Consider the following 12901-nt stretch of genomic DNA (forward strand, 5'->3'; position numbering starts at 1 on the left):
GAAAATGGTAGGGAACTCGGCAACGCATTCACCCGCGGCTCTCAGCGTGTCGCCATCTTGACACACCCTGACCCCGATAAGGCCATTTTTTTGGGAAGGGGCATGGGTGTGGAGAGCACGTGCACTTTACTGCATGCTAATGACTAATGCGCAGTTAGCGCAGGGCCACTTACCGCTTCCTAAATAGGTACTATGTGCTTCTTCTCACTACAAGCTGAATACCCTGTGCTAATGGACACACAGTAACATCGGATTACATGCTGGGCACGCTTCCCACTAGGTGTTACTTTAGTTTTACACTTGGCACACTTTAGTTTCTTGCATTAAAGCATGTTTAGTGCAAAATCGAATGCACTGTGTTAAAAAAGTGTGCGCTTCCAGAAAAAGCAGCACACACTGCTGCGATAACATGCAGCCACTTGCTGCATTGAAAAGTAAAACACTCCCTTCCTGTCAAAGAATGAGCGGTGATTGCTCACGAACTGCTTGGACACGTTACACAGGAGGAGGGTGTTGTGTGTGGGGGCTGGGAAGTGTCTTGTGGGGTCTAGGGGTCTGGATCTGAGCGCCTTCGGTGGAGATCGGTGATTTGAGGTGGTACCATATTTCACCTCAGATCATGCTCTTCTCCTTTTTTTACCCATACTCTTCATGGAAGCTATTAAAAAGAGTTGCAAATCCTGCGTATACTCGCACCAAAAAGAAGAAGCAAACATTAAATCCTCACAAATGCTACTGTAGAAGAACGAGGTAACCCTCAGACATGGCATTAAAGCCCTAGCATTGTGCTGAGTCTTTGTCTTCTGTTCTTTTTTTTTTTTTGGCATGTGTGCAGAATAGTTAATTATCCTCATTATCGTGGTTTTAAATATGCTGTGCTCCAAGGCTTGGTACAGAGTTAAGTTGTGTGTAAAGCTCTTTTTTGCCTCTATGTGTTCACAAAATTGTGCACTAAAGCTTCACCAACCCTGGGCAAAGCTTAACAGACTTATCGGCACTCTAGTTTTAATATTGTGTGTGTTTTTAGTAGACATGCTGTGCATATGTGGAAAAATCTATATAGTGGCTGTTTTATGATGCAGTATACCTTTTCAAAATGTCTGTGATCTTTGCATCCAGGACTGTGTGGTATAACATCTTATTTTTATTTATTTATTTATTTTCATACTTATATCCTGTTTTGATCCAAAGTGGGTTACAATAAAATGCATAAAATCATTAAAAACAAAATAACATAATACAATATATTTCTGCAAATACCTTACGTTGTACCACAGTCCCTAGGAGAACAGCGTATTATAAATCTGAGCTCAGCTTGATGGTAAACTGTCAGATAGGTGAAGAAATCTAAATAATGAACCACAGGGTTCTCTGTTCTCTCCTATACTCTTTGATGTCTATATGCATTCTTGGGGTATGTTTTAGAGAAGCTACTCAGATCTTCACCATAATATTATGAACACACTAGTAAAAAAAACCCGTTTCTGGTTTAAATGAAACGGGGGCTAGCAATGTTTTCTTCTGTGTGCATGTGGGAGTGTGTGTGTCCCTGCCCTCTGGCCTCTCTCCCATCCCCCTCTGAGTCCTTCACTGTTACAGAGCCAGCGATTTGATTTCGCGCTCTGCTGTTTTCCTTCACTGACTGTGTTACAGAGAGGGCGGGGCAGACACTCATAGGGAAACCGGATATCTCGCCCCCTTCACACTTCGGCTGGAGGCTTCATAGAACGTTGGTGTTGCCTTTATATAGAGAGATTAGAAATTTGGATGGAAAAGCACAAACTAAAATTCAGCTCTGACAAAATGAAATGTTTAACTAGCACATCTGAAGAAGAAAAGGAAACAAGTATTATGTTAAATCAGAAGTTGTTCCAATTTTTTTCCTATATTCGAGTTCTAGGGGTAATATAGATGATAGATTGTCTTTAAGTCATCAACTCAATAAACTTACTCAAAAAGCTTTCTTTACCATGCGAAACCTAAGATGTGCTCGAAAGTATTTTGATCAAGATCATTTTAGACTTATGGCACAGTCTTTGGTTCTGAGTTTACTGTAATATAAAAAGATGAGAGGCTGCAGACGATTCAGAATGTGGCTTTGCGTCTGATTTATTCATTAAATAAGTTTGATATAATCTCTGTCTTATGTACAATGTCATTCGCTGCCGGTATTAGGTAGGGTGCAATTTACATTTTTTTTGTTTCATCTTTAAGTTATGGCATGGCTTAGCCCCGTGTATTTGGATCACTTCACTTTTTTTACAAAAGTCTAGAATCACAAGGACCATGGTCATTTTCACCTTTCCTTCACTAAAGGGTTTTAAAAGAGTAAAGTTATTGGATTATCTGTTTTCATTTCAGGCAGCTCGCCTGGATAAATTTGTGCAGGATTTTATTTTCAGTAACTAGTTATTCTTGGTTTTGTAAATATTTAAAAACTATGGGGTCCTTTTACTAAGTTGCGCTGAAAAATGGCTTGCGGTAGTGTAGGCACGGGTTTTGGGCACGCGCTGATCCATTTTTCAGCACGCCTGTAAAAAGAGGCCTTTTTAAAAATTTTTGCCGAAAATGGACGTGCGGCAAAATCAAAATTGCCACGTGGCCATTTTGGGTCTGAGACCTTACTGCCAGCCATTGACCTAGCGGTAAAGACTCAAGTGGTAACCAGGTGGTAATGACCTACGCGCATCAAATGCTACTTGGCCCGTGCCCGATATGCGCATCCAAAAATAAAAATTATTTTTCGGGCGTGCTTATCGGATGCGTGCTAAAAATGCAATTACCGCAAGAGCCAGGCAGTAACTCCATTTTGGCGCACTTTGGGTGCACATAGACACTTACACAGCTTAGTAAAAGGGCCCCTATGTTCTGAATAGTGAGGGTCAGTAACATTGTTAGTGTAACTTAACATACATTATATTATAAATAATTGTGTATCATCCTGGAAATTGTCCAGTCTTCTATTTTGTGATCTGCATTGAACTGCGAGGTATATGGCGGAATATAAGTGTTGATATTAATGTTCATTCCTGTTACGGTATGCACAAAACAAACCCATTTGGAGACACTACCCCCCAAAAAAAGAGAATATCATTGACACTGACCTTATGTTTCCCTTTTGTTATGCATTATTTTGACTTGATGTACATTCATACTGTACTGTATTTTGTCAGGTTACCATAGTCATTCTATACTGTAGTGAGGTTAATGCTTTAAAATGCATCCTTGTTTCATGTGCTCTGCTTGACAGGGTTTGGAGTGGGATGCTGTGCACAAGCAGGAAGGACATCGGTCAGATTCGTCAGTACTGGGATGACCTTGAACAGTGTGGATAAAGCTGTGATAGATCCCATAATCAGAGTAGATCATGCAGGGGAATATGGGGCAAATCGTATTTATGCAGGGCAAATGGCTGTACTGGGCAGAACAACAGTGGGACCAGTCATTCAGGTAGGCATTTATTGGGAGTTCAATTATTGTTGCATTCCTCTTTTTTTTTTTTCAGGAAGATGGAATATTGGGAAACAGCAAACAACAAGTAGCCCGTAAACCAAATTACTGTACACCCTGTGTCTGTTTGGGACCTCAGATGGAATATAATAATTTTTGAATTCTAACTCACCTTTCCCGATAATGCTCATGCCAACTTACAGCATTAATAGAACATATTCCAAAGAGATTGGGGAGATAAAGTGACACACCCAGCGTCATAAGGATGTCACTAGGGATGCAAGATGTGAATCCTGGTTCTCAGCTTATTGTTGTAACCACTAAGGCCGCTCATCATCCTATGCCAGATTAATGGATTCCAGGAAATGCATTATTGCACTTTCTAAATGTTCTAAATATCTTTGTCAGTAGTTAGTGTCTTACTTTGTGTTGGCTGAGACCTGTTCACATTTAGTTTGCTGGTTACTACCAGGCATTGCTCCCTCTTTCTTAATCGGTTTCTAAATGACATTACGTGCTTGAGCACATTATTTTAATCCAAGTGTTGCAAGTGTTACTGCAAAATCCATCTTATGCTAATTTTTCATTCTACTGTACCTGGATTTTATACATCTGTCAAATGACTAACTGCTTTCAGTGCCTGTGGATTAGAAGTCCCTTTCTGATTCCCTCCCGATAGAACTGTTTGTATTGTCTTACTGATGAATAACTTCGGCAGGAGCTCACCAGTATTGCAAATATTGCTAGATCTTCCTGAATTACTCTAGTGATTATGGGAGTAGCGGAAAAACCTTGCAAAGGTGACCCACGCCAGGAAGAATAGAACATAGGTTTCCCCCCCCCCTTTTCTACTATGGAATGTAAATTATCTGTGAGGAAATATGTTTTCCCTTAGCTAACTTTAATGCTTGTGAAATGTTCCATACTGAAAGCACTGTAGATGGAAGTCTTGTAATACATTGGCTCTCAAGCCCCTCCAAGGGACTGGTTTGAGCAGTCTGTTTTAGGATATATATGGACATGCATGAAATATAGTTGCATATATCGGATGCAGTGCGTGCAATTGTATCTCATGCATATTCATTATGATACAAAATAAAACAACCCGTTAAAATATTTGCAAATCACTTTCTATCTTTATTAAATGTCTTCTATATACTTAAATTTCTTTTCTTTACACAATGTCATAAATAGACTCAAGTGGTAACCGGGTGTTAATGTTCTATTTATGACATTGTGTAAAGGAAAGAAATTTAAGTATATAGAAGACATTTAATAAAGATAGAAAGTGTTTTGCAAATATTTTAACGGGTTGTTTTATAGTTTGTATTATACTGCTTATAACTACTATATTTGAGTGAACCTTACTTGGAACCTTGTTAATGCATATTCATTAGGGACAGCTTGAAATCTGGACCACTTTAGAACCACTTCTCTAAGGTAGAAGCTTCCCTCTTCCCATTGCCCATTGGGCTTTTAATTTCTCCACTGAAATTGGCAACAAAGGTACCAGTGAGAGCCAAGTATGATGGTTGTGCCAGCATCCCTAGGGAAAATGTATGCTTTAGTTTCAGAATAGAGAACTCTCTCACCCACCTTATTTTCAGTTTTCACTAGATAAATATTGACCTGTTTATCTTCACATGTGCTGTTGCTACTGTTTTAAAAAGACTGTTTATGCAAAAGTTTCTTTATGAATAGGTCACAAAGGCCAGGCTGCTGTGATACGTGTTTAAATCTGACAGATAACACTAAAGGCCTTGTATTGTATGCAAGCAGAGTGCATTGGAAATATGTAATGTGAAATTCTTTTTTTTTTTTTTCTGGTGCTTTTGGGTGCCTTATGCATCTGTACAATAGACCACGTGGAACTGCAAATTCCTGGATATCAGAGTTTGCATATTTAAAATGTGGGGCTTTTTGCACGTTTTTTTTTTTTTAGCCAATTTATTTCTGTTGCAGCAAATGTGGGATCAAGAAAAGGAACACCTGAAAAAATTCAATGAATTAATGATTGCATATAGAGTTCGACCTACAATTTTGCTGCCTTTTTGGAATATTGTAGGCTTTGTGTTAGGTGAGTGGAATGTTACAGCTTTTGTTAAGGGCTAAATTTTACAATGTGCACTGTCGAAAGATATTTTTCTGATCTGGATGAATAAACTATTTTTAAAAATGCAATTCAGATATCAGCAAACTTCCAAATATTTGTGGGAGTCTTTTTTTTTTTTTTTAGACAGGTCCCCACTCGATGAATGTAAACTATAGCATGCTTTATTAGAATATTCAAAAGAATTGTCCCCAAGAAGATGCAAAGACTCCAAAATACAAAAATCCAATAAAAAGTCACAGTCACTCAAAAAATTACTTATCTGAAAATCAACAGATTGGTAGTGAAACTCTCCAACCGATGGCTCTACAGAGCTCTGTTCTTCAGGAACCCCGGTATCAGACAGAGTTGAGGAGGAACTGCAACCGGAGTCAGATACCTTTCAAAATGGCGCTGCATATTCCTTGTTTTTGGTTTTTGCTTTCCAAATATCATTTTTGCCAAGATATAGGCACCGCAAAAAGGCTCATATAGCACCAATTGTATAACAGCATTAGGGTGCATCAAGCCCATTATAGGATACTAGTGCAAAGTGGCCTTGGCATGCAGACATCTAGGAGAAACTGCTTTATACCATGTCAGTGGCAGGCATAAGTTGCCATGCAAAATGTGCTTTTCAGGATGTGCATATCATAGTATTCTATAAGTTGCTCATGTTGCAAGAGGGAATGCCCATGTGCCACCCACAGGTACGGTCTACTTGCAGTTGCCCATTACCCCCCTGATTCTGTAAAAGTCGCCAAAAACTGCATGTGCAATTTACTAAAATAAAGAACCAAGTACTGCCAATAATTAGCTTTTTAACAAGCAGTTATTGGCACTAATTAGATTTAATTGAGACCAACGTGCGTAAAGTTAGATACGGCCCAAAAAAGGGGGCATGGAAATGGGAGGGTCATGAGTGTGTTGGGGTGGAATGGGGGCATGGTTTCAAGTTGCATGCATAATTACAGAATAATTGTGCATGGCGCTGTCCATATGTAAATTTAGGCACGGGCATTTGCACCATGTTTTTGTTGGTGCAAATGCCCTGTGCCTAAATTTACGCACAACTCTCCGCTTAAGTATGTATTCTATAAACCATGCCAAACTTCAGGCGCAGCTTATAGAAGACTGGTTAAGCAGGTGTCGTTTGTCGCTGATTTTTTAGGTTCCGTATATAGAATCTAGCCCTAAGTAACATGCGTTCCATGTTTTTAGCATAGTACCTAGCATATGTTTGCTGTTCCAGTTAAGGGCACCAATACCACGTACAAGTCCTAGTGCACAATCAGAACTTTAATTTAGGTGTGTGCTAACATTGTAGCTCACATTTTTAATGCAGCTGCTATTCTGTGAATTCATAGCTCTTCCCCTTCCAGATGTCAAAATACTTTTGAATGCATAAAATCTAACTCATTGAAAATAATGTGAAATTTGGAATCCATAACAGTTTTCCTTTATTTGCTTTAAACATAACAGGTGCTAGTACAGCCTTGTTAGGAAAAGAAGGTGCAATGGCGTGCACCGTGGCAGTGGAAGAGAGCATTTCGGAGCATTATAACAATCAGATTAGAACACTCGTGGAGCTTGACCCCGAAAAATATGAAGAGTTATTACAGGTACTGTGAAGAGTATCCATCTGACATCAGTGAAATTTTCAAATAAAAATATGTATTAAAAAAGAGTTGGGTCAGGAAAAAGTAAAAGCTAAAACCCAATATATTAGGAAATGCACAATTACTGTCATTATTCCTGATGCAAGAACAGTGAATGTACAATTATTTCAGCACTTCTGACACAAGGAGAGGTGACTGTAAACCTAAAGATGAGAAAGTGATAATTGCAGCACAGGAGAGTAGACCAAAAGACAAGATGATTTACAGCTGGTTTAGAAAACAAATGCGGCTTCCTCAGTATAGATCTGGAAGCAGTGGCTGGGTGTGATGTACAAACAGAAGGCAAGAATGCTCTACTGGAAGGGAAACGCCAAGCAAAAGAAGTAGAGCAACGGAACCTCTCACAGATGGTGTTCAGATCAAAATTTATTGAAAATTCTTCCAAAACAATGATGACGACCCGACACGACTCGTGTTTCGGCCTTATTGGCCTGCTTCAGTTGTCTATGTAGTTTAAAATCATAATCCTTGTTCTTTTTAATCCTTCTTAATGTTTATTAACCGTAGTTTTATTCCTTTTTAATCCGTCTTAATGTTTATTATGTATTATTCTTTTTAATGTGTATGATTTTAAACTCCATAGATCCCTTTTGCAGGCCGATAAGGCTGAAACAAGAGTCATCAGGGCCGCAGAGAGAGAGGGGGGGGGGGCTGGGGGACAAAATGGCCCCAGCGCCACAGTCCCTCCACCTGCCTCCCTCCGTCCCCACCGGGTCGGGCCCCCTGAATTCAAATCATAGCGCCTCACCTTGATCTCGCTCCGTGTGAAAGAAGCGCAGCAGCAGCAGTCTGCAGATCGCCTCCCTTTGGGCCCCTCCCTATGTCCCACCCTCATCTGACGTAACTTGCGCGAGGGCGGCACACAGGGAGGGAAGGCCCGAAGGGAGGCGATCTGCAGACTGCCGCTGCTGCGCTTCTTTCACATGGAGTGAGGTCGAGGTGAGGCGCTATGATCTGAATTCAGGGGGGCCCGGTGGTGGACGGAGGGGGCAGGAGGAGGGGGGGTAGGGGAGGGGCCGGGCCCGGCCCAGTCTCTCGGCAGCCCTGCGAGTCGTGTCGGGTCATCATCATTTTGTGATGTACTGATGGCAGAAAGCCGGTATACAGAAAGACACAATAAGTTAGCAGAGCTTCCATTGGAAACTGTGTGAACACTATAATATCGCTATGCTAAAAAAAACACTGGGATCACGGCCCTGACAGAATTGCAAAGAATGAAGCATTGTGATCACTTGAGACACGCGAATTCCACCTGATTAAATAGCCAATGCTAGTAAACCAGACCTTGTGATAAAAGGTATTGCTAATAGACGTTTCAGTACCAAGTAACTGATAAGGTGTGGAGGGAGAGGAGATTATCAATTGGAGACCAAGGGAAATTGGCAGAAAGGTACAGATATAGTCCCAGTTATATTGGGCACCACTGGCTTGATTAGAAAGAACTTCCAAGTGAATTCTTTGTGTAACATCCTGTGAACTTTAGAATGAGGTTGTCTTGGCACAGTGCAAATACCTAGTACATACTGCAGCGGGACATGTTTATCCACTCCTACCCTAGCTGAGATAATATTTAACCATGTCTTTGACCTCATGTGCACCTTTTAAATTAGTCACCTTATTTTTCTAACTCCTCCTACTCTTTACCTATCTATAAGTTCGCTCTTTGTACCCTACGCGGTCTATTATGTATTGTGCTGACGTAAGTAGTATGCTATCTATTGCCTCTATATTCCAAGGGAAATCTGAGTATTGTTTCCTCAGGAGTGTGTCTGCTTTCTCTTTCTATATTTAATTATTTAATAACTGGACCTCAATGCTTCCACCCCTGAATTGTCACCTACAGAGGTGCATCACAGCCTTATGTTATCAAAGGGATTCCAGGGTGACTTTGTGGAGCTAGTCCTATCATCGGTCCTATATTTATTGATATTATTTTTGCCAACAGTGTAGACGTCAATGGAAAAAAACTCCTAATGAGAAAAACCATTCGTGTCTCACTGCTGGTGTCTTTCAAACATACACCTCCTGTGAAAACATAATACTAAACTATTAAGAACCTTCACTTTTCTGTGAGTTTTTTGAACTGGATGCGGTACCTGATCGGAAGCCAGTGAAGTGACTTGAGGAGAGGGGTGATATGAGTATATCGGTTCAAGCGGAATATAAGGCGTGCAGCAGAGTTCTGAACTGATTGAAGGGGGGATAGATGGTTAAGAGGGAGGCCAGTGAGGAGTAGGTTGCAATTGTCAAGGTGAGAGGTGATGAGAGCGTGGATAAGAGTTCGGGTGGTGTGCTCAGAGAGGAAAGGGCGAATCTTGCTGATGTTAAAGAGGAAGAAGCACAGGTCTTGGCTGTTTGTTGGATATGTGCAGAGAAGGAGAGGGAGGAGTCGAAGATGACTCCGAGGTTGCGGGCAGATGAGACGGGGAGGATGAAATATTGGGGATGACAACTAGCCACTGCATCTGCCCCATTTCTTCTTACTTTTCAGGGGTTCACCTTGTTCCAAACCTGATACTGGGAATTGCTTCCAAATAGTCTAAATATATTGAGCTTTGTTTCTGTTCTTAAATGATGACTTGCTTGTAATAACTAGCATTTGTTCATATTTTTTCTTTTAAGGTAATAAAGAAATTCCGAGATGATGAACTAGAGCATCATGACACAGGACTTGAATATGACGCTGAACTGGTACATATGTAACTCAAGGTTATGTTGTGTGATGCAATGCCATAGCATTATGGGCAGCCATCCTAAAACAAATGCTAAGTAGGCCATTATTGAATCAAAATCTTCTCTCGTTTTATGTCCTGAGAAAAAGTCCATACGGATGGAGTCCACTGTGGGCTGTTTTGGTGGGTCAGACTGTATTTCTCTGTTCTGCAGCTCAAGAGACTCACTCTCTTGATGGTGCCAGAAGGTGTCCATTATGTTGTGAAGGTCATACGTTGCAGCATAGGGAGGGAATACTGTGGGAACCCCTACTGACCACAGAATAGCGCTGAGGAAGGTTTTATAGGACAGTGTGATATTTGGATGATCATAACTGTTTAATTATCAAAATCCCCTGGGGGAGGGAAGTGCACATAGCCAGGTAGTATATAAGAACCTGCAAGCCGGAAGCTTGCACATTCAAGTGCAGTAGGCATTTTTCTGACACAGGAGGAATCACAAGATCCTGAAGTGGGATTTGAACCAGGGTCCTTGGTTCTAGCCCACTGCTTTAACCATTAAGGCTAATCCTCCACTCCATGTAGATATCTATATGGCCATTTTATAACATGGGCATTCCTATGCTGCTACAGTGACATCCATGTCTGTTGTTTTGCTCTGTTCATAATTTGTACGTTTCATTTTGTAGTTTGGATTTTCTTGCTGGATGGTCACCAGCACATGGTCATCCATTTCTCATGTATTTTAGAACAGGTTGTAGGGGCGGCAGATCCAGTTCTAAAAACGAGCACCACCAACGATGTACCGACCTTGGATGTCCTTATTCTGAGTTGGATGTCCTTTCTAAAATGCCGTTCATAGTGTCTTTGTGTAGTGTATTTTATAGTGTATTTACTGGGACTGTGGTTATTAATTCAGTTTGAGTTGGTGTTACCCTTTGAAGTGATTAGAAATTGAGAAAAGTGGGTTGTAAGATTTTTAAAGTGAATTATTTAAATTACCCTAAGTATTTTTGGCCAGGTACAGGACAGGGCTAGTCGGTCATTGATTTTTATGCGTGGCAATGTCCAGCATTTGGAGCAAGCTATTGAATGCCCCATTCTTATCATAAATGGACCAGATGCCTATGTTTTGGGAATGGCTAGACAGCGCTGACGCCTTTCGCTAACTCTTATCTCTGCATCCCCTGCCATCTAAAAGCTGACAGGGCTTTTGTGGTTTGAAATTGGCAAGCATATATATGGATTTTCTAAATTTATTGGGTTAATAATGGGAAACCCCCCACTATGGCTGATATTATTCCCTTCACCTTTTTGTGAGTTGATAGGCAGGGCAGTCCCAGAAGAGTATAACCTTGATGACAGCTAGATCTGTAACATGGTTGAGTATTCATACATAAGCCCAAATTAGGTATGAATTGACTGAGCTCTTCAGAACAAAGTTTCTTGTTTTGTTTGTTTTCCCAGAGAGTAGCCATTCTGGTGTCTGTAGGTGAGCCGGGCTCCGTCTGGTGATTTTGACTTTCTTCGACCCAGTATTGTCCAGACGGAGGCTTAAGAGAGAAATGGTACTTTCAGGGACTTTGAATTAAGACTTTCATGGCACAAGATTTTGACTTAGCTTGGTACTTGAGTTGCCCGTTAGTAGCACACCACTTTTATCACCTGCATTAATTCATTTTTTTAATTACACATATCTGGGAGAGCTGCATCTCATGCCCTGTTTCTTTTCATTGCAGGCACCGGCTTATTCTCTGCTGAAGAATGTTATACAGATTGGATGCAAAGCTGCTGTCTGTCTGTCACAGCGCATCTAGAAAGTCTGTTTTCCATTTGGCAGTTACAGAACTGAAAGTGAATAATCATTGAAGTTGAATGGCTTTGCTTTTTATGCACATGTTAAATTATGTGAACTTGACTTTTTATCATTTTCTTCTGGGTGCCAGGAATAAACTTTATTCCGACGCATTCTGACTTCTCTGAGCTGCTGTTTTCATGAAAGCCCACAGGGTGGCAGTAAAGACGCTGCTGTCAGTGTGTCTGTCTCTGTGTATAGTCTCTTCTCTCTGCAGAAGGCAGTAGGCAGGTAGCAAGTGGTGATTGTTCGGCTTCTTATGTCCACATCTGTAGCAACCAAGTCTCCAGGTTCAGTTTTCTACATTTGAATCTAGTGCACTGTGACATCTGATATGTTTTCTGAAGTATGAACTGCCAACAGACCGAATCAGATTTTTGAGGAGTACAGTTAAAGCAGCGCAAAGAAAAAGGGGGTTATACATAGGAGCATCATGGAAAAATGTAAGACTGGTGGGTGTGGAGTCCAGTATTCCTGCATGATTGCAGGCTGTAGATTCCCTGTACCAAACTGACTCCCATGCGTCATAATGGCAACGAGTTTGCCACTGGCTGTTACTTGTTTTGGATGCAAAGACTTTCAAACACTGTAGTAACTTGCTACCCACCACTCACTTTGTGGTGAGATCAACATTTGGTGTATACTCAGTAGCATTCATAATGTCATTCTAAAGGAAAAGGAAGTCTTATCCTTATAATATTGAAGTAATGCATGACTTTGCACAATTTACTGCGATATGCCCAAAAGTGTGTTGCAAAAAAACAAACTGAATATAATGCAGTAAAATCTCCTGAAAGAAATGTTGATGGGAATGATACAGCTAAAACAAGGGAGATGGTGCATTCCTTGGCTGAGATCAAGAGCAGAGCACTCCAAACCATGTAAACCCTTACCCCAGCTGTGTAAAAGTGTTGTAACAGGTGCCACTTGTGACTCTCCTTTTGTTGATTTAAAAAAAAAAAAAAAATTATTGAAGCTCAAAATGTTAAACCATAAGCATAAGAGCGCACTCTTTACATAAAAAAATATATGATGCTTTAAGGTCCAAACACAACTATACGAATAAATCTGTCTTCCCATCCCATGACAAATAAAACCCAGTCAACTCAGCATCCTCAGGGGAGACACCAACCATGAACATTTCTGCATCTTTAAC

At 40.7% G+C, this 12901-nt stretch overlaps 1 protein-coding gene across 1 annotated transcript; it reads left to right on the plus strand.

Annotated features, from left to right (window-relative positions):
• Window positions 1-3230: 3230 nt before the first annotated feature.
• On the plus strand, window positions 3231-11858 carry LOC115476092 (5-demethoxyubiquinone hydroxylase, mitochondrial-like). Its single transcript, XM_030212246.1, has 5 exons — window positions 3231-3450; window positions 5413-5527; window positions 7022-7161; window positions 9841-9909; window positions 11630-11858. The coding sequence occupies exons 1-5, from the start codon at window positions 3313-3315 to the stop codon at window positions 11705-11707; spliced, it is 540 nt and encodes a 179-aa protein (XP_030068106.1). The 5' UTR covers window positions 3231-3312; the 3' UTR covers window positions 11708-11858.
• The last annotated feature ends 1043 nt before the right edge of the window (window positions 11859-12901 follow it).

Source organism: Microcaecilia unicolor, chromosome 8 (genome assembly GCF_901765095.1).
Source record: "Microcaecilia unicolor chromosome 8, aMicUni1.1, whole genome shotgun sequence".
Lineage (NCBI taxonomy): Eukaryota > Metazoa > Chordata > Amphibia > Gymnophiona > Siphonopidae > Microcaecilia > Microcaecilia unicolor.